Below are 20,520 nucleotides of genomic sequence, written 5' to 3'. Positions count from 1 at the left end.
AGCAGGTTGTCAAAATCTTCACCGAGAAAATCACTTTTCTGCCACAAAAGACTGTTTCTGTTTTCTGCAGGACACTGTTTCAATAGTCTGTTTCATGTAGAACACTGTTTAAATAGTCTCTGTTTAATGCAGGACACTGTTTCGTCTCTGTTTAATGTAGGGTACTGTTTCAATGGTCTCTGTTCAATGTCGGGCATTGTTTAAATGGTCTCTGTGTAATGTAGGACACTTGTTATTTACCCTCTATTTCATGTAGGACATAGTTTAACAGTCACTTTTTCAGGTGGTTCACTGTTTAAATAGCCTGTGTTTAAAGTAGGACAATGATTAAATTGTCTCTGTTTAATATAGGGCACTGTTTAAATGGTCTCTGCTTAATGTACGACACTGTTTAAATAGCCTCTGTCTAAAGTAGGACTCTGTTTAAATGGTCTCTGTTTAATGCAGGATTCTTTTTAAATGGTCTCTGTGTAATGTCGGACACAGTTTAAAAAGTCCCTACTTTATGTTGGACACATGTTTAACAGTCTCTGTTTCAGGTGGGACACTGTTTAAATAGCCTCTGTTTAATGTAGGGCACTGATAAAATATTTTCTGTTGAATGCAGGACACAGTTTAAATAGTCACTGTTTAATGTACGGCACTGCTTAAATGGTCCCTGTTTACTGTAGGGCACTGTTTAAATAGTCCCTGTTTAATGAAGGGCACTGTTTAAATGGTCTCTCTTCATAGGTGCGCACGGTTTAAATAGTCTACGTTTAATACAATTGGCTTATTTAATGCAGGAGACTGTGTAAATGGTCCCTCTCGAGGGATGAGTTATCTTTAAATAGTCCCAGTTTCAAAGATGACACTATTTAAATAGGCTTTGTTTACTGAAGGACACTTTTTCAACGGTTACGGTTTAATGTAGGACAGTGATCAAATAGTCTCAATTTAATGTTGGACACTGTTTAAATAGACTCTGGTTAATGTTGGACCCTGTTTAAATCGTTTCTGTTTAATGTAGGACACTGTTTCAATAGTCTGTTTAATGTAGAACACTGTTTAAATAGTCTCTGTTTAATGTTGGACACTGTTTAGTCTCTGTTTGATGGAGGTCACTGTTTCAATGGTCTCTGTTTAATGTAGGGCACTGTTTAAATCGTCTCTGTGTAATGTAGGAGACTGGTTATTTAGCCTCTATTTCATGTAGGACACAGTTTAACAGTCTCTTTTTCAGGTGAGACGCTGTTTAAATAGACTGTGTTTAAAGTAGGACACTGTTTAAATGGTCTCTGTTTAATGTAGGGCACTGTTTAAATGGCTGTTTAATTTAGGACACTGTTTAAATAGCCTGTTTAAAGTAGGACACTGTTTAAATGGTCTCTGTTTAATGGCGGACACTGTTTAAATAGCCTCTGTTTAAAGTAGGACACTGTTTAAATGGTCTCTGTTTAATGCAGGATACTTTTTAAATGGTTTCTGTGTAATGTCGGACACTGTTTAAAAAGTTTTCTTTTTAAAAAGAATGATGTACCCAATTATTCTTTTTCAGTTCAGGGGAAATTTAGCGTTCTTTGAGGTGTGGAAGCGAAAGCTAACCAAACACGGGGACAATGTGAAAAGTCCACATGGACGGTGACCCAGAGCTGGAATCGAACCTGGCACCTCAACGCCGTGAGGAAGCAGCGCTACACAATGCACCACAGTGCGGCGCTGCACAATTCGTTCTTAATGAATGTTGAGGCAAGCAGGTTTTCAAAAGCGTATTTCGCCGAGAAAGTCACTTTTCTGCAAAAAGACTGTTCGGTAAAAATTGCATTGTTGCATCAAAATTAACTATTTTTTACCGAACAGTCATTTTGGCAGAAAAGTGTTTTCCTCGGCAAATAAAGCATTTTGAAAACCTGCCTGCATCGAAATTCACTAGTTTTTGCAGAACAATGTTTTTTGTCGGAAAAGTTTTTTTCTAGGCGAATTAAGCATTTTGACAACCTGCTTGCATCAAAATTAACTATTTTTGAACAAACAGTCGTTTTTTGCAGAAAAGTGATTTTGTCAGCGAATTATGCATTTTGACAACCTGCTTGCATCACAATACACTATTTTTTGACAAAAGTCTTTTTTGACAGAAAAGTGATTTTCTCAGCGAATTATACATTTTGACAACCTGCTTGCATCAGAATTCACTATTTTTTGCTGAGCACTCTTTTTTGTCAAAAAAGTGATTTTCTCGGCAAATTAAGCATTTTGACCATGTGCTTCCATCACAATACACTATTTTCTTCTGAACAGTTATGTGTGGCAAAAAAGCGATTTTCTCGGCGAATTAAGCATTTTCACTATCTGCTTGCCTCTAAATTCACAATTTTTTGACAAACAGTCTTTTTTGACAGAAAAGTGAATTTCTCGGCGAATTAAGATTTTGACAACCTGCTTGCCTCAAAATTTACTATTTTTTGCCAAACCGTCTTTTATGACTAAAAAGTCATTTTCTCGGCGAATTAAACATTTTGACCACCCGCTTGCATCACAATTCACTATTTTTTAACAAACAGGCTTTTTTGGCAGTAAAGTGATTTTCTCAGCGAATTAAGAATTTTGACAACCTGCTTGCATCAAAATTCACTTTTTTTTTGCCAGTCTTTCATGACAGAAAAGCGATTTTCTATGCGAATTAAGCATTTTGACCACCTGCTTGCCTCACAATTCACTATTTTTTAACAAACTCTTTTTTGGCAGAAAAGTGATTTTCTGAGCGAATTAAGATTTTGACAACCTGCTTGCATTAAAATACACTATTTTTGTCCAGAGCCTTTTGTGGCAGAAAAGTGATTTTTTTTTCGGATAATTAAGCATTTTGACCATCTGCTTGCCTCAAAATTCACTATTTTTTTGCCGAACAGTCTTTTTTTGGCAGAAAAGTGATTTTCTCAGCGAATTACATATTGAGGGGGGGAGGAGGGGAGGGATGAGGGGGAGGAGGGGAAGTGGGGGGATGAGGAGAAGTGGGGGAAGGGGGATGAGGGCACGGGGCGATGATGGGAAGGGAGGATGAGGTGAAGTGGGGGAAGGGTGGATGAGGGGAAGGGGATGAGGGGAAGGGGGGATGAGGGGAAGGAGGGGGGGTGAGGGGAAGGAGGGGGATGTGGTGAAGGAGGGGGGAATGAGGGGAAGGGAGGGGGTTGATGAGGGGAATGAGGAGTGGTGGGGGGTTAAGAAGGGGTGGGGGGAACAAAGATCGAACAGACTGGGCCTCTTTCCTCCATCAGTTATGGCAATAACTAACCAGTGGAAAACATTGAAAGAAACAATTCTAAATGTTCAACAGATATAAGACTATGAGAAAACTAAAACTCAGCGAGGAGGAAACAAAGAGAGGCTGCAAAGAGCTGATGACACCCGTCACCTCGGGGGGAATTGGATTTATCCTGGGTGTATCCTGGGTCACCGCTGGGTTGAACATGGTGTTTGTGGCTGTGGAGGCTGATTGGCGAGAGATCCTCTCTTCCATTGTTGATGCTGATTAATAGTGTTGGCCCAAAGTTGGCTGATGGTTTTTTTCCCGTCAGGATCTCTTCTAGCATCTGGTCATTTTGTTTATCCTCTGCTTTTTCCACACCCTTCCTGACTGCCGTTTCTAGGCCCTCCAGTCGGCAGAGAGGACGTCCCGTGCATCATCTCCAATCGCAGTCAACTTGCCTTGCGAACTTTCTTGCAGAACACCAGAGGTTAGGGAAGAATGGCCGCCCTTGATAACAAGGCCACATTTGACCAACTGTGACATCAAGGAATCCTGGTAAAACTGGAGTCAATGGGAATTAGGGCCGGTTTAGCTCAGTTGGCTAGACAGCTGGCTTGTTACGTAGAACAAGGTCAGCAGCACGGGTTCAATTCCCATACCGGCTGAGGTTATTCATAAAAGCCCCACCTTCTCAACCTCGCCCCTCGCCTGAGGTACAGTGACCCTCAGGTTAAATCACCACCAGACTTGGGAGTGCAGGTTGAAAAATCCTTAAAATGCCAGGAACAAGTGCAGAACATAATCAAAAAGGCTAATGGAATGCTCGCCTTTACATCTAGAGGATAGCAATATAAAGACACGGGTTATGCTGCAGGTGTGCAAAACCCTGGTTAGATCCCACTTGGAGTCATTGTGAGCAGTTCTGGGCACCACACCTTAGGCAGGATCTTTTGGCCTTTGAGGGACTGCAATGTAGGTTTACAAAAATTATTCCTGGAGAGATTACTCAAATCAGCTTTGACAAAGGGTCATCGGGCTTGAAACGTTTGCTGTTTTCTCTCCCGACTGATGCTGCCAGACTTGGTGAGATTTTCCAACATTTTCCCTTTCGTTCCAGATTCCAGCATCCGCAGTAATTTGCTTTTCTTACTCAATTTAGACCTGTTTTCGCGAGAATTTAGAAGGCTGAGCGGTGATCTGATCAAAGTATTCAAGATATTAACAGGGAAAGACAGGGTTTGATAAAGATAAACTATTCCCACTGGTTGGAGATTCTAAATTAGGGGCCATAATCTAAAAATTAGGGCCAGATCGTTCAGGAGAGAACTTCTTCACTCAAATGGTAGGAGAGGTGTGTAACTCTCTCCCACACTCAGCAGTTGAAGCTAGATCAGTTGTTAATTTTAAATCGAAGATAAATTTTTGTTCAGCATATATATTAAGGGATACGGGGCAAAGGCAGGTATATGGTGTTAGGTCACAGATCAGCCATGATCTAATTGAATGGCAGGACCACAAAATATAGGAGCAGAATTATGATTGATATTTTTCTCATCTCCAGTCTCCTGCCTTCTCCCCATAACCCCTGATCCCCTGATTAATCAAGAACATATCTATCTCTGTCTTAACGACACTCAGTGATTTGACTCCCACAGCCTTCTGCGACAAAGAGTTCCAAAGATTCACCACCCTCTGGCTGAAGAAATTTCTCCTCATCTCTGTTTTAAAGGATCGTCCCGTTAGTCTGAGATTGTGTCGTCTGGTTCTAGTTTTTCGTACAAGTAGAAACGTCCTCTCCACGTCCACTCTATCCAGGCCTTGCATTGTCCTGTAAGTTTCAATAAGACCCCCTCCCCTCGAACCTCCAACCAGTACAGACCTAGAGTCCTCAACCGTTCCTAAGACGGCAAGCTCTTCATTCAGGTATCAGTCTTGTGAACCTCCTCTGGACCCTTTCCATGGCCAGCGCACCCTTCCTTCGATAAGAGGCCCAAAACTGCTCACAATACTCCTAATGGGGTCTGACCAGAGTCTTATACAACCTCAGAAGTACATCCTTGGTCTTGTATTCTGACCCTCTCGACATGAATGCCAACATCGCATTTGCCTTCCTAACTGCCGACTGAACCTGCAAGTTAACCTTAAGAGAATCTTGAACAAGGACTCCCAAGTCCGTTTGTGCTTCTAGTTTCTTAAGCCTTTCCCCATTTAGAAAATAGTCTATGCCTCCATTTCCCCTTCCAAAGTGCATAAGCTCACAATTTACCATATTGTATTCCATCTGCCACTAGCCTGGCTCGAGGGGCTGAATGGCCTACTCCTGTTCCTATATTCATATGTCATAAGGTCAGAAGTTGGAATGTTTACTGATAACTGCACAACGTTCAGCACCATTCGTGACTCCTCAGATACTGAAGCATTTCATGTCCAAATGCAGCAAGACCTGGACAATATCCAGGCTTGGGCTGACAAGGGACAAGTAACAGTCATGCCACACGAGTGCCAGGCAATGAGCATCTATAATTAGAGCGAATCTAACCATCACCCCTTGACATGCAATGGCATTACCATCACTGAATTCCCCACCATTACATTGTATATCTTGTTTACATTGTATATCTTGTGTTGACCTATTATGTATTCTCATGTATTTTCTTGAATTTTGTTTAATTTCCTTTTCTTCCATGTACTGAATGATCTGTTGAGCTGCTTGCAAAAAAATACTTTTCACTGTACCTCGGTACACGTGACAATAAACAAATCCATCCATATTAACGGTCTGGGAGTTGCCATTGACCAGAAAATGAAATGCACTAACCATATAAATACTGTGGCTAGAAGAGCAGGTGACTAGGAATCCTGCAGCAAGTGACTCACCTCCTGACTCCCCAAAGCCTGTCCACCATTGAAAAGACACAAGTGTAATGGAATACTCTCAAATTGCCTGGATGAGTGCAGCTCCAACAACATTCAAAAAACGTGACACCATCCAGGACAAAACAGCCCCGCTTGATCAGCACCCCTTCCACAAACATTCACTCGCTCCACCACCGACACAGTAGCAGCGATAGGTACCACCTACAAGATGCATTGCAGGAACTCAGTAAGGCCCCTTAGACAGAATCTTTCAAACTCACAACAGTTTCCATCGAGAAGAATAAGGACAGCAGATCCGGGGAACATCACCACCTAGAAGTTCGTCAAGTCACTCACCATCCCAATCTAGAAATATATCTTTGTTGCTGATACAAGGGACTTGGGAGACCATGTATAAGGAGCACTGAAAGTTAGCAGGCAGGTCTAATACGTAATTTCGGAGTTAATTACTATGCTGGCTTTTATTGCTTGGGGATCGGTGGGCAGCATGGTAGCACCGTGGTTAGCTCTGTTGCTTCACAGCGCCAGGTTCGATTCCCGGCTTGGGTCACTGTCTGTGCAGAGTTTGCACATTCTCCCCGTGTCTGCGTGGGTGTCCTCCGGGTGCTCCGGTTTCCTCCCACAAGTCTTGAAAGTCATACTTGTTAAGTGAATTAGACATTCTGAATTCTCCCTCTGTGTACCCGAACATGCGCCGGAGTGTGGCAACTAGGGAATTTTCACAGTAACTTCATTGCAGTGTTAATGTAAGCCTATGTGTGACACTAATAAATATTATTTATTTATTATTACAAGAATAAGGGAAACTTGCTACAGCTGTAAAGGGCTTTGGTATCCCACGCCTGGAATGCTGTGTGCAGTTTTGGTCTCTATGCCAAAGGAACAATATACTTTCCTTGGGGATGGTTCAGTGAAGGCTCAGTTGATTTGTTCCTGGGATCACAGAGTTGTCCTATGATGCGAGGCTGAATATGTTTGGCCTATATTCTCAGGGGTTTAAAAGAATGAAAGGTGATTTCATTGAAACATACAGGCTCCTGCAGGGGATTGGCAGGGTAGACACAGAGTGGGTTGTCTACCCCTTGCTGGGGAATCTAGAACTAGGGGCCACTGTCTCAAGATTAGGGGGAAATCATTCAGGGCTGAGATGAGGAGACAGTTCTTCACCAAAAGTGTTTTGTGCATTTGTAATTCTCTACCCTAGAGGTTTATGGATGCTCCATCGTTGAGTAGATTCAACACTGAGCGAGACAGATTATTTTGATGGCCCTGGGAATGAAGGATATGGGGAGCAGGTGGTAAAATCGAGTTGAGACTGAGGATCAGACATGCTGGCATTTAATGGGCAGGTCGGTAGCATAGTGGTTAGCACTATGGCTTCACAGCGCCAATGTCCCAGGTTCGATTCCTGGCTTGGGTCACTGTCTGTGCAGAGTCTGCACGTTCTCCCATGTCTGCGTGGGTTTCCTCCGGGTGCCCCGGTTTCCTCCCACAGTCCAAAGACGTGCAGGTTAGGTGGATTGGTCATGCTAAATTGCCCATAGTGTCCAGAAAAGGTTAGGTGGGATTACGGGGATGGGGTGGAGGTGTGGGGATAGGGTGGAGGTGTGGGATTAGGTAGGGTGCCCTTTCCAAGGGCCGGTGCAGACTCAATAGGCCGAATGGCCTCCTTCTGCATTGTGAACTCTATGATTTTATGTCCCGTTACAATCTCCCCGAACAGGTGCAGGAATGTGGCGATTAGGGGCTTTTCACAGTAACCTCATTGAAGCCTACTTGTCACAATAAGCGATTATTATTGTTATTATTAATGGAGGAGCATATTCAATGGGCTGAATGGTCTGCTCCTGATTCTATTTCTATTGTTCATCCTCTGTTCTGTCCTAAAGTTTGACCCTCTTCTTCTGACCTCACTCTGTCCCGAGATATATCCGGCATGCTCCATACCCTTCTCCATGTTCCTCTTTGTCGTGTCACTGTGTTCTCTGCCTATGCTTTGCTATACTTTGCTTGACTGATCTTCTTTGTATGTTTCCATGTAACATGGTGGAGCCATGCCTCTGTTTGGAAATGACTTTAGTCCGAAGAAAACACCACCCAGAAAGTCAGCTTCGCTTGGCCGTTTGGGGAGAAAATGGATAATTTGCCACGTGCAGCTGCTGAGCAATCTCACTTGTGTATAAACGCTCGGATAGACATTACTGTCCCCACATAAGTGTACACTGTACCTGTGTCAATCCCTCCTGGATTGAGGGAGCCTCTTCCACTTCCAACTGCCTAGTGCGAAGGTGGTTAAGAGACCCGAATATTGCACCAGGTCTGAGTCACTAAGCCTGTGCTGCTCCTGGTCACTGACTACACACTATGGTGGAATGGTGGGGGGGGGGGGCGGGGTGGACGGCTGGCCCTGTAGGGAGGGGATGGAGGGCTGTCATGGCCTCTCTTTTAGTATAATGGCTTGTGGATCCTGGACTGTGGGACAGTTACTGTGGCTGTGTGGATTGAGTGCTGCAACATGGTATGTGCCTGTGTCTGTTACAGCTCGATCGGGTGAGCCGTGAGGTGGAGCTGGGTTTGGATCATGGTGCTCCTGTGATGAATATTGGAGGACAGAGCCTGAAGTTTGACAACGGCCCTCAGACATCCTCAGGTGACATTCTTTTTTTGGCAGAAAAGTGTTTTTCTCAGCGAATTAAACATTTTGACAAGGTGCTTACCTCAAGATTTACAAATGTTTTCCAAACAGTCTTTTTTGTCGGAAAAGTGATTTTCTCGGCGAATTAAGAATTTTGACAACCTGCTTGCATCAAAATACGCTATATTTTTGCCGAACAGTCTTTTGTGGCAGAAAAGTGATTTTCTCAGCGAATTATGCATTTTGACAAACTGCTTGCCTCAAAATTCACTATTTTTTGCCAAACAATCTTTCATGCCCTAGAAGTGATTTTCTCGGCTAATAAAGTATTTTGACAACCTGATGCATCAAAATTCACTATGTTTTACTTCACAGTCTTGTATTGCATCAATGTGATTTTTCCTGCGAATTAAGCATTTTAACAAACTGCTTGCATCAAAATTCACTATTTATTGCCAAACAGTCATTTATGGCATAAAAGTGATATTCTCGTCGAATTATGCATTTTGACAAACTGCTTCAATCAAAATTCACTATTTTTTTTGACAAACAGTCTTTTATGGCACAGAAGTCATTTTCTAGACGAATGAAGCATTTTGACAAACTGCTTGCATCAAAATTCACTATATTTTGCCAAACAGTCTTTTTTGGTAAAAAAAAAAGTAATTTTCTCTGCGAATTAAGCATTTTGACAAACTGCTTGCCTCAAGATTCACTATTTTTTGGCAAACAGTCTTTTATGGCATAAAAGTAATTTTCTCGACGAATTAAGCAATTTGACAAACTGCTTGATTCAAAATTCACTATTTATTGCCAAACAGTCATTTATGGCATCAAAGTGATTTTCTCGTCGAATTATGCATTTTCACAAACTGCTTGCATGGAAATTCACTATTTTTTGACAAACATTCAGTTTTGGTAAAAAAGTGATTTTCTCAGCAAATTATGAATTTTGCAAACTGCTTGCATCAAAATTCACTATATTTTGCCAAACAGTCTCTTTTGGTAAAAAAAAAGTAATTTTCTCTGCGAATGAAGCATTTTGACAAACTGCTTGCCTCAAGATTCACTATTTTTTGGCAAACAGTCTTTTATGGCATAAAAGTAATTTTCTCGACGAATTAAGCAATTTGACAAACTGCTTGATTCAAAATTCACTATTTATTGCCAAACAGTCATTTATGGCATCAAAGTGATTTTCTCGTCGAATTATGCATTTTCACAAACTGCTTGCATGGAAATTCACTATTTTTTGACAAACATTCAGTTTTGGTAAAAAAGTGATTTTCTCAGCAAATTATGAATTTTGCAAACTGCTTGCATCAAAATTCACTATTTTTTGCCAAACAGTCTTCTATGGAATAAAAGTGATTTTGTCATCGAATTAAGCATTTTGACAAACTGCTTGCCTCAAGATTCACTATTTTTTGCCAAACAGTCATTTATGGCATAAAAGTGAATTTCTCGGCGAATAAATTATTTTGACAACCTGATGCATCAAAATTCACTATGTTTTGCTTCACAGTCTTTTATTGCATTAAAGTGATTTTTCCTGGGAATTAAGCATTTTGACAAACTGCTTGCCTCAAAATTAACTATTTTTAGCCAAACAGTCTTTTATGGCATAGATGTGATTTTCTCGTCCAATTAAGCATTTTCAGAAACTGCTTGCATCAAAATCCACTATTTTTTGTCAAACATTCAGTTTTGGTAGAAAAGTGAATGTCTCAGCAATTTAAGCATTTTGACAAACTGCTTGCCTCAAAATTTTCTATTTTTAGCCAAACAGTCTTTTTTTGGCATAAAAGTGATTTTCTCGTTGAATTAAGCATGTTGACAACCTGCTTGCATCAAAATTCACTATTTTTTGCCAAACATTCTTTTTTGGTAAAAAAAAGTAATTTTCTCTGCGAATTAAGCATTTTGACAAGCTGTTTGCCTCAAAATTCACAATGTTTCGCTCAACAGTCTTTTAATCCATCAAAGTGATTTTCTCTGCGAATTAAAAGCATTTTGACAATCTGCTTGCCTCAAAATTCAATATTTTTTGCAGATCAGTCTTTTATGGTTTGAAGTGATTTTCTCGTCGTATTAAGCAGTTTGACAAACAGTCTTTTTTGGCATAAAAGTGATTTTCTCAGCAAATTAAGCATTTTGACAAACTGCTTGCAGCAAAATTCACTATTTTTTGTCAAACATTCAGTTTTGGTAGAAAAGTGTTTTTCTCAGCAAATTAAGCATTTTGACAAACTGCTTGCCTCAAATTCACTATTTTTTGCCAAACAGTCTTTTATGGCAGAGAAGTGTTATGGCATAAAAGACTGTTTGGCAAAAAATATTTCACGGCGAAAATAGTATTTTGACAACCTGCTTGCAAGAAACTTCACTGTGTTTTGCTAAACAGTACTTTATTGCAACAATGTGATTTTTTTCTGCGAATTAAGCAGTTTGACAAACTGCTTGCCTCAAAATTAACTATTTTAAGCCAAACAGTCTTTTTTGGCATAAAATTGATGTTCTCGTTGAATTAAGCATTTTGACAACCTGCTTGCATCAAAATTCACTATTTTTTGCCAAACAACCTTTTTTGGTAAAAAAAAAGTAATTTTCTCTGCGAATTAAGCATTTTAACAAACTGCTTGCCTCAAAATTCAGTATGCTTTGCCAAACATTCAGTTTTGGTTGAAAAGTGATTTTCTCAGCAAATTAAGCATTTTGACAACCTGCTTGCCTCAAACTTCACTATTTTTAGCCAAACAGTCTTTTATGGCATAAAAGTGATATTCTCGTCGAATTATGCATTTTGACAAACTGCTTCAATCAAAATTCACTATTTTTTTTGACAAACAGTCTTTTATAGCATAGAAGTCATTTTCTAGACGAATGAAGCATTTTGACAAACTGCTTGCATCAAAATTCACTATATTTTGCCAAACAGTCTTTTTTGGTAAAAAAAAAGTAATTTTCTCTGCGAATGAAGCATTTTGACAAACTGCTTGCCTCAAGATTCACTATTTTTTGGCAAACAGTCTTTTATGGCATAAAAGTAATTTTCTCGACGAATTAAGCAATTTGACAAACTGCTTGATTCAAAATTCACTATTTATTGCCAAACAGTCATTTATGGCATCAAAGTGATTTTCTCGTCGAATTATGCATTTTCACAAACTGCTTGCATGGAAATTCACTATTTTTTGACAAACATTCAGTTTTGGTAAAAAAGTGATTTTCTCAGCAAATTATGAATTTTGCAAACTGCTTGCATCAAAATTCACTATTTTTTGCCAAACAGTCATTTATGGAATAAAAGTGATTTTGTCATCGAATTAAGCATTTTGACAAACTGCTTGCCTCAAGATTCACTATTTATTGCCAAACAGTCATTTATGGCATCAAAGTGATTTTCTCGTCGAATTATGCATTTTCACAAACTGCTTGCATGGAAATTCACTATTTTTTGACAAACATTCAGTTTTGGTAAAAAAGTGATTTTCTCAGCAAATTATGAATTTTGCAAACTGCTTGCATCAAAATTCACTATGTTTTGCTTCACAGTCTTTTATTGCATTAAAGTGATTTTTCCTGGGAATTAAGCATTTTGACAAACTGCTTGCCTCAAAATTAACTATTTTTAGCCAAACAGTCTTTTATGGCATAGATGTGATTTTCTCGTCCAATTAAGCATTTTCAGAAACTACTTGCATCAAAATTCACTATTTTTTGTCAAACATTCAGTTTTGGTAGAAAAGTGAATGTCTCAGCAATTTAAGCATTTTGACAAACTGCTTGCCTCAAAATTTTCTATTTTTAGCCAAACAGTCTTTTTTTTGGCATAAAAGTGATTTTCTCGTTGAATTACGCATGTTGACAAGCTGCTTGCATCAAAATTCACTATTTTTTGCCAAACATTCTTTTTTGGTAAAAAAAAGTAATTTTCTCTGCGAATTAAGCATTTTGACAAGCTGCTTGCCTCAAAATTCACAATTTTTCACTCAACAGTCTTTTAATCCATCAAAGTGATTTTCTCTGCGAATTAAAAGCATTTTGACAAAGTGCTTGACTCAATATTCACTATTTTTTGCCAAACAGTCTTTTGTGGCAAAAGTGATTTTTTTTCGTCCAATTAAGCATTTTGACAATCTGCTTGCCTCAAAATTCAATATTTTTTGCAGATCAGTCTTTTATGGTTTGAAGTGATTTTCTCGTCGTATTAAGCAGTTTGACAAACAGTCTTTTTTGGCATAAAAGTGATTTTCTCAGCAAATTAAGCATTTTGACAAACTGCTTGCAGCAAAATTCACTATTTTTTGTCAAACATTCAGTTTTGGTAGAAAAGTGATTTTCTCAGCAAATTAAGCATTTTGACAAACTGCTTGCCTCAGAATTCACGATTTTTAGCCAAACAGTCTTTTTGGCACAAAAGTGATTTTCTCGTCGCATTTTGACAACCTGCTTGCATCAAAATTCACTATTTTTTGCCAAACAACCTTTTTTGGTAAAAAAAAAAGTAATTTTCTCTGCGAATTAAGCATTTTAACAAACTGCTTGCATCAAAATTCAGTATGCTTTGCCAAACATTCAGTTTTGGTTGAAAAGTGATTTTCTCAGCAAATTAAGCATTTTGACAACCTGCTTGCCTCAAACTTCACTATTTTTAGCCAAACAGTCTTTTATGGCATAAAAGTGATTTTCTCGTTGAATTAAGCATTTTGACAACCTGCTTGCATCAAAATTCACTATTTTTTGCCATATCTTATTTTTCGCATTAAAATGATTTTCTCTTGCAATTAAGAATTGTGACAAACTGCTGGCCTCAAAATTCAATATTTTTTGCCGATCAGTCTGTTTTGGCATTTAAGTGATTTTCTCCACGAATTATGCATTTTGACAAACTGCTTGCATCAAAATTCACTATTTTTTGCCAAACAGTCTTTTATGGCATAAACGTGATTTTCACGGCGAAAATAGTATTTTGACCACCTGCTTGCAAGAAACTTCACTGTGTTTTGCTAAACAATCTTTTATTGCAACAATGTGATTTTTTTCTGCGAATTAAGCAGTTTGACAAACTGCTTGCCTCAAAATTAACAATTTTAAGCCAAACAGTCTTTTTTGCCATAAAATTCATTTTCTCGTTGAATTAAGCATTTTGACAACCTGCTTGCATCAAAATTCACTATTTTTTGCCAAACTTTCTTTTTTGGTAAAAAAAAAGTAATTTTCTCTGCGAATTAAGCATTTTGATAAACTGCTTGCATCAAAATTCAGTATGTTTTGCCAAACATTCAGTTTTGGTAGAAAAGTGATTTTCTCAGCAAATTAAGCATTTTGACAAACTGCTTGCCTCAAAATTCACTATTTTTAGTCAAACAGCCTTTTTTGGCACAAACGTGATTTTCACGTCGCATTTTGACAAACTGCTTGCATGAAAATTCACTATTTTTTGACAACCATTCAGTTTTGGTAGAAAAGTGATTTTCTCAGCAAATTATGCATTTTGACAAACTGCTTGCCTCAAAATTCACTATTTTTTGCCAAACAGTCTTTTATGGGATAGAAGTGATTTTCTCGTCCAATTAAGCATTTTGACAACCTGCTTGTATCAAAATTCACTATTTTTTGCTAAACAGTCTTTATGGCATAAAAGTGATTTTCATGGCGAAAATAGTATTTTGACAACCTGCTTGCAACAAACTTCACTGTGTTTTGCTAAACAGTCTTTTAGTCAAACAATGTGATTTTTTTTCTGCGAATTAAGCAGTTTGACAAACTGCTTGCCTCAATATTCAATATTTTTTGCCAATCAGTCTTTTACGGCATAAAAGTGAATTTCTCGGCGAATAAAGTATTTTGAAAACCTGATGCATCAAAATTCACTATGTTTTGCTTCACTGTCTTTTATTGCATCAAAGTGATTTTTCCAGGGAATTAAGCATTTTGACAAACTGCTTGCCAAAAAATGAACTATTTTTAGCCAAACAGTCTTTTTTGGCATAACATTCGAAATTCACTATGTTTTGCTGGACAGTATTTTATTTCATCAAAGTGATTTTCTCTTGGAATTAAGCATTTTGACAAACAGCTTGCATCAAAATTCAATATTCTTTGCCATACAGTCTTTTTTGGCAGAGAAGTCATTTTCACGTCGAATTAAGCATTTTGACAAACTGCTTGCATCAAAATTCACTATGTTTTGCCAAACATTCAGTTTTGGTTGAAATGTGATTTTCTCAGCAAATTAAGCATTTTGACAACCTGCTTGCATCAAAATTCACTATTGTTAGCCAAACAGTCTTTTATGGCATAAAAGTGATTTTCTCGTTGAATTAAGCATTTCGACAAACTGCTTGCATCAAAATTCACTATTTTTTGCCAAACAGTCTTTATGGCATAAAAGTGATTTTCATGGCGAAAATAGTATTTTGACAACCTGCTTGCAACAAACTTCACTGTGTTTTGCTAAACAGTCTTTTATTCGAACAATGTGATTTTTTTCTGCGAATTAAGCAGTTTGACAAACTGCTTGCCTCAATATTCAATATTTTTTGCCAAACAGTCTTTTACGGCATAAAAGTGAATTTCTCGGCGAATAAAGTATTTTGAAAACCTGATGCATTAAAATTCACTATGTTTTGCTTCACTGTCTTTTATTGCATCAAAGTGATTTTTCCAGGGAATTAAGCATTTTGACAAACTGCTTGCCAAAAAATTAACTATTTTTAGCCAAACAGTCTTTTTTGGCATAACATTCGAAATTCACTATGTTTTGCTGGACAGTCTTTTACTTCATCAAATTGATTTTCTCTAGGAATTAAGCATTTTGACAAACAGCTTGCATCAAAATTCAATATTCTTTGCCGTACAGTATATTTTGGCATAGAAGTCATTTTCACGTCGAATTCATCATTTTGACAAACTGCTTGCATCAAAATTCACTATGTTTTGACAAACGTTCTTTTTTGGTAGAAAAGTGATTTTCTCTGCGAATTAATCATTTTGACAACTGCTTGCATCAAAATTCAGTATGTTTTGCCAAACATTCAGTTTTGGTTGAAAAGTGATTTTCTCAGCAAATTAAGCATTTTGACAACCTGCTTGCCTCAAAATTCACCAGTTTTAGCCAAACAGTCTTTCATGGCATAGATTTTCTCAGCGAATTAAGCATATTGACAAACTGCTTGCCTCAAGATTCACCATTTTTTGCCAAACAGCCTATTATGGCATAAAAGCGATTTTCTCGTCCAATTAAGCATTTTGACAACCTGCTTGACCCAAAATTCACTATTTTTAGCCAAACAGTCTTTTATGGCATAAAAGTGATTTTCTCGTTGAATTAAGCATTTTGACAAACTGCTTGCATCAAAATTCACTATTGTTTGACAACCATTCAGTTTGGGTAGAAAAGCGATTTTCTCAGCAAATTATGCATTTTGACAAACTGCTTGCTTCAAAATTCACTATTTTTTGCCAAACAGTCTTTATGGCATAAAAGTGATTTTCATGGCGAAAATAGTATTTTGACAACCTGCTTGCAACAAACTGCACTTTGTTTTGCTAAACAGTCTTTTATTCAAACAATGTGATTTTTTTCTCCGAATTAAGCAGTTTGACAAACTGCTTGCCTCAATATTCAATATTTTTTGCCAATCAGTCTTTTACGGCATAAAAGTGAATTTCTCGGCGTATAAAGTATTTTGAAAACCTGATGCATCAAAATTCACTATGTTTTGCTTCACTGTCTTTTATTGCATCAAAGTGATTTTTCCAGGGAATTAAGCATTTTGACAAACTGCTTGCCAAAAAATTAACTATTTTTAGCCAAACAGTCTTTTTTGGCATAACATTCGAAATTCACTATGTTTTGCTGGACAGTCTTTTATTTCATCAAAGTGATTTTCTCTTGGAATTAAGAATTTTGACAAACAGCTTGCATCAAAATTCAATATTCTTTGCCGTACAGTCTTTTTTGGCATAGAAGTCATTTTCACGTCGAATTAAGCATTTTGACAAACTGCTTGCATCAAAATTCACTATGTTTTGACAAACGGTCTTTTTTGGTAGAAAAGTGATTTTCTCTGCGAATTAAGCATTTTGACAAACTGCTTGCATCAAAATTCAGTATGTTTTGCCAAACATTCAGTGTTGGTTGAAAAGTGATTTTCTCAGCAAATTAAGCATTTTGACAACTTGCTTGCCTCAAGATTCACCATTTTTTGCCAAACAGCCTTTTATGGCATAAAAGTGATTTTCTCGTCCAATTAAGCATTTTGTCAACCTGCTTGACCCGAAATTCACTAAGTTTTGCTAAACAGTCTTTTATGGCATACAAGTGATTTTCTCAGCAAATTAAGCATTATGACAACCTGCTTGCCTCAAAATTCACTATTTTTAGCCAAACAGTCTTTTATGGCATAAAAGTGATTTTCTCGTTGAATTAAGCATTTTGACAAACTGCTTGCATCAAAATTCACTATTTTTTGTCAAACATTCAGTTTTGGTAGAAAAGTGATGTTCTCAGCAAATTAAGCATTTTGACAAACTGCTTGCATCAAAATTCACTATTTTTAGCCAAACAGCCTTTCTTGGCTCAAACGTGATTTACACTTCGCATTTTGACAAACTGCTTGCATGAAAATTCACTATTTTTTGACAACCATTCAGTTTTGGTAGAAGAGTGATTTTCTCAGCAAATTATGCATTTTGACAACCTGCTTGCCTCAAAATTCACTATTTTTAGCCAAACAGTCTTTTATGGCATAAAAGTGATTTTCTCGTTGAATTAAGCATTTTGACAAACTGCTTGCATCAAAATTCACTATTTTTTGTCAAACATTCAGTTTTGGTAGAAAAGTGATTTTCTCAGCAAATTAAGCATTTTGACAAACTGCTTGCCTCAAAATTCACTATTTTTAGCCAAACAGCCTTTTCTGGCTCAAACGTGATTTTCACGTCGCATTTTGACAAACTGCTTGCATGAAAATTCACTATTTTTTGACAACCATTCAGTTTTGGTAGAGAGTGATTTTCTCAGCAAATTATGCATTTTGACAAACTGCTTGCCTCAAAATTCACTATTTTTTGCCAAACAGTCTTTTATGGCATAGAAGTGATTTTCTCGTCCAATTAAGCATTTTGACAAACTGCTTGCATCAAAATTCACAATTTTTTGTCAAACATTCAGTTTTGGTAGAAAAGTGATTTTCTCGTCCAATTAAGCACTTTGACAACCTGCTTGTATCAAAATTCACTATTTTTTGCTAAACAGTCTTTATGGCATAAAAGTGATTTTCATGGCGAAAATAGTATTTTGACAACCTGCTTGCAACAAACTTCACTGTGTTTTGCTAAACAGTCTTTTATTCAAACAATGTGATTTTTTTTTCTGCGAATTAAGCAGTTTGACAAACTGCTTGCCTCAATATTCAATATTTTTTGCCAATCAGTCTTTTACGGCATAAAAGTGAATTTCTCGGCGAATAAAGTATTTTGAAAACCTGATGCATCAAAATTCACTATGTTTTCCTTCACTGTCTTTTATTGCATCAAAGTGATCTTTCCAGGGAATTAAGCATTTTGACAAACTGCTTGCCATAAAATTAACTATTTTTAGCCAAACAGTCTTTTTTGGCATAACATTCGAAATTCACTATGTTTTGATGGACAGTCTTTTATTTCATCAAAGTGATTTTCTCTTGGAATTAAGCATTTTGACAACCTGCTTGCATCAAAATTCACTATTTTTACCCAAACAGTCTTTTATGGAATAAAAGTGATTTTCTCGTTGAATTAAGCATTTCGACAAACTGCTTGCATCAAAATTAACTATTTTTTGCCAAACACTCTTTATGGCATAAAAGTGATTTTCATGGCGAAAATAGTATTTTGACAACCTGCTTGCAACAAACTTCACTGTGTTTTGCTAAACAGTCTTTTATTCAAACAATGTGATTTTTTTCTGCGAATTAAGCAGTTTGACAAACTGCTTGCCTCAATATTCAATATTTTTTGCCAAACAGTCTTTTACGGCATAAAAGTGAAATTCTCGGCGAATAAAGTATTTTGAAAACCTGATGCATCAAAATTCACTATGTTTTGCTTCACTGTCTTTTATTGCATCAAAGTGATTTTTCCAGGGAATTAAGCATTTTGTCAAACTGCTTGCCAAAAAATTAACTATTTTTAGCCAAACAGTCTTTTTTGGCAAAACATTCGAAATTCACTATGTTTTGCTGGACAGTCTTTTACTTCATCAAAGTGATTTTCTCTTGGAATTAAGCATTTTGACAAACAGCTTGCATCAAAATTCAATATTCTTTGCCGTACAGTCTTTTTTGGCATAGAAGTCATTTTCACGTCGAATTAAGCATTTCGACAAACTGCTTGCATCAAAATTCACTATGTTTTGACAAACGTTCTTTTTTGGTAGAAAAGTGATTTTCTCTGCGAATTAATCATTTTGACAACTGCTTGCATCAAAATTCAGTATGTTTTGCCAAACATTCAGTTATGGTTGAAAAGTGATTTTCTCAGCAAATTAAGCATTTTGACAACCAGCTTGCCTCAAAATTCACTAGTTTTAGGCAAACAGTCTTTTATGGCATAGAAGTGATTTTCTCAGCGAATTAAGCATATTGACAAACTGCTTGCCTCAAGATTCACCATTTTTGCCAAACAGCCTTTTATGGCATAAATGCGATTTTCTCGTCCAATTAAGCATTTTGTCAACCTGCTTGACCCAAATTTTCACTAAGTTTTGCTAAACAGTCTTTTATAGCATACAAGTGATTTTCTCAGCAAATTAAGCATTTTGACAACCTGCTTGCCTCAAAATTCACTATTTTTAGCCAAACAGTCTTTTATGGCATAAAAGTGATTTTCTCGTTGAATTAAGCATTTTGACAAACTGCTTTAAATCAAAATTCACTATTTTTTGTCAAACATTCAGCTTTGGTAGAAAAGTGATTTTCTCAGCAAATTAAGCATTTTGACAAACTGCTTGCCTCAAAATTCACTATTTTTAGCCAAACAGCCTTTTTTGGCACAAACGTGATTTTCACGTCGCATTTTGACAAACTGCTTGCATGAAAATTCACTATTTTTTGACAACCATTCGTTTTGGTAGAAAAGTGATTTTCTCAGCAATTTATGGATTTTGACAAACTGCTGGCCTCAAAATTCACTACTTTTTGCCAAACAGTCTTTTATGGCATAGAAGTGATTTTCTCGTCCAATTAAGCATTTTGACAACCTGCTTGTATCAAAATTCACTATTTTTTGCTAAACAGTCTTTATGGCATAAAAGTGATTTTCATGGCGAAAATAGTATTTTGACAACCTGCTTGCAACAAACTTCACTGTGTTTTGCTAAACAGTCTTTTTTTCAAACAATGTGATTTTTTTTTCTGCGAATTAAGCAGTTTGACAAACTGCTTGCCTCAATATTCAATACTTTTTGCCAATCAGTCTTTTACGGCATAAAAGTGAATTTCTCGGCGAATGAAGTATTTTGAAAACCTGATGCATCAAAATTCACTATGTTTTGCTTCACTATCTTTTATTGCATCAAAGTGATTTTTCCAGGGAATTAAGCATTTTGACAAACTGCTTGCCAAAAAATTAACTATTTTTAGCCAAACAGTCTTTTTTGGCATAACATTCGAAATTCACTATGTTTTGCTGGACAGTCTTTTACTTCATCAAAGTGATTTTCTCTTGGAATTAAGCATTTTGACAAACAGCTTGCATCAAAATTCAATATTCTTTGCCGTACAGTCTTTTTTGG

The 20,520-nt window shown here is 37.1% G+C and overlaps 1 protein-coding gene across 1 annotated transcript; it reads left to right on the top strand.

Annotated features, from left to right (window-relative positions):
• The first annotated feature begins 8,157 nt into the window (after positions 1-8,157).
• LOC119956252 (protein chibby homolog 1-like) lies at positions 8,158-15,650 on the top strand. Its single transcript, XM_038783285.1, has 4 exons — positions 8,158-8,224; positions 8,320-8,327; positions 8,645-8,753; positions 15,547-15,650. The coding sequence occupies exons 1-4, from the start codon at positions 8,158-8,160 to the stop codon at positions 15,648-15,650; spliced, it is 288 nt and encodes a 95-aa protein (XP_038639213.1).
• The last annotated feature ends 4,870 nt before the right edge of the window (positions 15,651-20,520 follow it).

The sequence above is a fragment of the Scyliorhinus canicula genome, chromosome 22 (genome assembly GCF_902713615.1).
Source record: "Scyliorhinus canicula chromosome 22, sScyCan1.1, whole genome shotgun sequence".
Taxonomy (NCBI): domain Eukaryota; kingdom Metazoa; phylum Chordata; class Chondrichthyes; order Carcharhiniformes; family Scyliorhinidae; genus Scyliorhinus; species Scyliorhinus canicula.
Note: the sequence above shows the minus strand (reverse complement) of the source record. Positions and strands in the feature narration are given on the sequence as shown.

Excerpts from the sequence above, each read along its gene's own strand:
- LOC119956252 (XM_038783285.1), top strand. The coding sequence starts at position 8,158 with ATGCCTCTGTTTGGAAATGACTTTAGTCCGAAGAAAACACCACCCAGA. Across the intron at positions 8,754-15,546 it reads CGGCCCTCAGACATCCTCAG|GAATTAAGCATTTTGACAAA; the intron begins GTGACATTCTTT and ends GATTTTCTCTAG.